Genomic DNA, 3,396 nt, shown 5'->3' with positions numbered 1-3,396 from the left:
TTGAAAAAAATCCAATGAGATTAATGAGAAATTGCAGGGTAGAAAAAGAAAGCCAGAAACTTTGCCTGAAATAGAGCACGACAAAGACTGATATTCGCATTAAAAAAACAGAGGACGACGTTATAGCAGCTTCATCGGATGGACTTCGTGAAAGCTTGCCAATGATAAACGATGACGGACCAACCCATCGAAGTATATGTCATCGTGCCAGCCCCCTAACATTCAAGGATTTTCAGTAGAACAAATGGTGTGTTGGCGATGAATGCACACAAAATCCATATATTGGGTTCCTCACGTAAAAACCTAGATTAAATTGTAAATGTTTTTCAGTTTTTTGACCCATATAAGGGGAATTGTGTAACTATTTATCAGTTTAATTTTTTTGTTAAATTATTTATTCATTTATTACAAAAAGATGCACATCCTAGCCATACATTCCCATATATACGCGAGTTGTACAAAAAACTGGCACGCCTGGATATTTTTTTTATTAAATAAATAAATAATTCGTCAAATAATTAAGTCAGTGAATAATTTTTAATTTTACTTTATATGCGTCAAAAATGTATATTTTTATTATAATAATATTTTCCCTTTATATTAAGTATGTGTTTAACTTATATTTAAATTTTGTTTGATAATTATTATTATTTATTTTTTTTTAAAAAAAGTGATATTTCCTCACATACCATAAATTGCAAACGCAACGTTTCCAAAATAAAAAATAAAAAGTTTTTGCAAACGCAAACATCGGAGTTGGCAGCTGGCAGGTACCAAGTGTTCAACACATAATTTATCAAGCAAATTCTTTGTTGTCAATGAAGATAAAAATACTCGGTTTCTCAAGTTTTTAGTAACCTTTACATTGGGTAGCATTCACCTTAATTTCCAACTCTCTATGGGATGCAAATTCAACTTTGATATTTGCGTATCATTTTAGATCATATTCGTCTGCAATATTTCTGTTTTTAGTTTCAGAGTCATTAGCTGAATTTCTGCACGGAAGACTCAAAAGTGAGTGCATTTTGCACAATAATTAATTCCATTGCCCGAAAAATGACATAATAAGGCGGAAAATTCACTCCGGGATACTTATTCCACGATACCAGATTCACAAATCACACCTAACATTTTGACTTCACCAAGAGAATTTAATATTATATGTATAATAAAATAACATGAGAATGATTGACAACCTCGACAGAAAAATTTCCCTTGTCTCTCCCCCTATAAATCATTGCTTCTTGTTTCCAATTTTCTCCATCACCAAGCCTGAGACATGTCTTCTATACACTCACTAGTTCTGCTCCTTCTTGGAGTGGTGGTGATTCTAATCACCACTCCAGTGTCGGCAAATTACTACAAGCCACCCACTTATGAGCCTCCCCCAACTGAAAAACCTCCCACATATGAACCTCCACCCACCTATGAGCCTCCACCAACTGAAAAACCACCACCAGTTTATAAGCCTCCAACCTACCCACCACCAGTGTATCACCCTCCTCACGAGAAGCCACCACCGGTATACGAGCCTCCACATGAGAAGCCACCACCAGTGTATGAGCCTCCACATGAGAAGCCACCGCCGCCTGAATACCAGCCTCCTCATGAGAAACCACCACCACCTGAATACCAGCCTCCACATGAGAAACCACCGCACGAGAAACCACCATATGAGAAGCCTCCACCACCAGAGTACCAGCCTCCTCATGAGAAGCCACCACCACCAGAGTACCCACCTCCTCATGAGAAACCACCATATGAGAAGCCACCCCATGAGAAACCACCTCATGAGAAACCCCCACCAGAGTATCAGCCTCCTCATGAGAAACCACCACCAGTGTACCCACCACCTTATGAGAAGCCACCCCCATTGTATCCACCACCAGTGTACCAGCCTCCTCCTTATTTGAAGCCACCCATTCACAAACCTCCTTATGAGAAACCACCAGTTTACGAGCCACCACCATTGGAGAAGCCACCGGGCTACAACCCCCCACCTTATGGTCACTATCCGCCATCCAAGAATTAATAACCAGTGATGAACGAACGTTGCATCTTTTTGGTACTAAGAATATTTTGATTTTCTTTTAAGATGTGAAGTCTACCCTTCTGCAGTAGTTCTTAAAAATAAAGGCTCTATGCCTGTGCATGTGTGTGTGTAATAACGACTTTCTTTTCCATTTCAGCAACTATAATGTAATTTCAATTATTACTGCTCTTAGCTATGCCTGCAATGAATATTTCTTGGTGCTTAAATATGCTTGTCATTGCCCCCTTTTTTTTAAAAAAGACTTCTATCCGTACTTACTATTTCTCCAAATTTCATCATCACGGGTAAGTTTAATGACAATAATTAAGAACAATAACACAACTCCTTTGCTGTTGCACTTCATTCAGTTGATTTTACTTTTCTAATAGGTGTAAAAAAACAAGGTGTCACGGTAATCTGGAAGCACCACTACTGGGCTAAATACACAAATATGAATAAGTGGGCCCACATCATGTTTAAATCCAAAATTTTAAGATATTGATTTTATGAATTTATCTATTTATATGATCTTCGATTAACCCATAATTAGAGATTTCATATTTGAATATTCCAACAATCCATTTCTCTCTCGAGCCTCTCGTAAACATCCAACCAACTCGAGCCAAGCACAACTTTGATATCATTATCAAACAAAACAGGTCAGGCAAAGCTTATGGCATTGAAATAACCATAAATTAGCGGGTAAAAGGGAGCCTATGCCACGGGAACAATCATCAATTAGTTAAATAATACTAATCACAACAAGTGAATCTACCATCACATCTCAATCTAACGCGGTTTTAAGTTAAGACGTAGTATTAAGCTCTCGCTTATTGTGTGATTAATATAATTTAGCCCATAAATAATAATCCCCCACCATACATTCTTCCTAACCCGCCTAATTAACACAAATTAACATCATCTCATATACCCATTATGAATTATATATGACACTATCTTATTTACAAATGATGCCAAACTTTCAGAAGTTGCAACTACAACTGCAGACGAATTGGTTCTGGTGCTTGTAAAGGAAATATTTCAAATTTATTTGGTAAAACTTCTTTTATTGTATTTCTTTAGTGCTTATTGAAATGCTGCACAAGCTTTTTAAAAGTACATTGCATACTAGCTATATGACAATACAAAATACGAAATAGCAGAAGAGCCTTGCCATATTTTGAAATTATTACCCCATATTTTTGTAATTCAAAATTAGTTTTTAACATTTACAATATCTAATTTTGCAGTAGCTGATACTTATTGAAGGTTTTACGTTGATCTTTATCAAGCGCCTGCTTAGTTAATGGGCAATTCATATAAACTTTTATCCAAAAAAAATTGATAGAAGTTTGATACCAACA

At 36.5% G+C, this 3,396-nt stretch overlaps 1 protein-coding gene across 1 annotated transcript; it reads left to right on the top strand.

Moving 5' to 3' along the window:
* Positions 1 to 1,267: 1,267 nt before the first annotated feature.
* On the top strand, positions 1,268 to 2,248 carry LOC133313841 (early nodule-specific protein 2-like). Its single transcript, XM_061515251.1, has one exon. The coding sequence runs from the start codon at positions 1,280 to 1,282 to the stop codon at positions 2,030 to 2,032; it is 753 nt and encodes a 250-aa protein (XP_061371235.1). The 5' UTR covers positions 1,268 to 1,279; the 3' UTR covers positions 2,033 to 2,248.
* Positions 2,249 to 3,396: the final 1,148 nt, after the last annotated feature.

The sequence above is a fragment of the Gastrolobium bilobum genome, unplaced genomic scaffold (assembly GCF_033153095.1).
Source record: "Gastrolobium bilobum isolate Gb01-03AN ecotype WA unplaced genomic scaffold, APGP_CSIRO_Gbil_v1 utg11969, whole genome shotgun sequence".
NCBI lineage: Eukaryota > Viridiplantae > Streptophyta > Magnoliopsida > Fabales > Fabaceae > Gastrolobium > Gastrolobium bilobum.
This window is presented reverse-complemented; position numbering and strand designations above follow the sequence as displayed.

Excerpts from the sequence above, each read along its gene's own strand:
- LOC133313841 (XM_061515251.1), top strand. The coding sequence starts at position 1,280 with ATGTCTTCTATACACTCACTAGTTCTGCTCCTTCTTGGAGTGGTGGTG.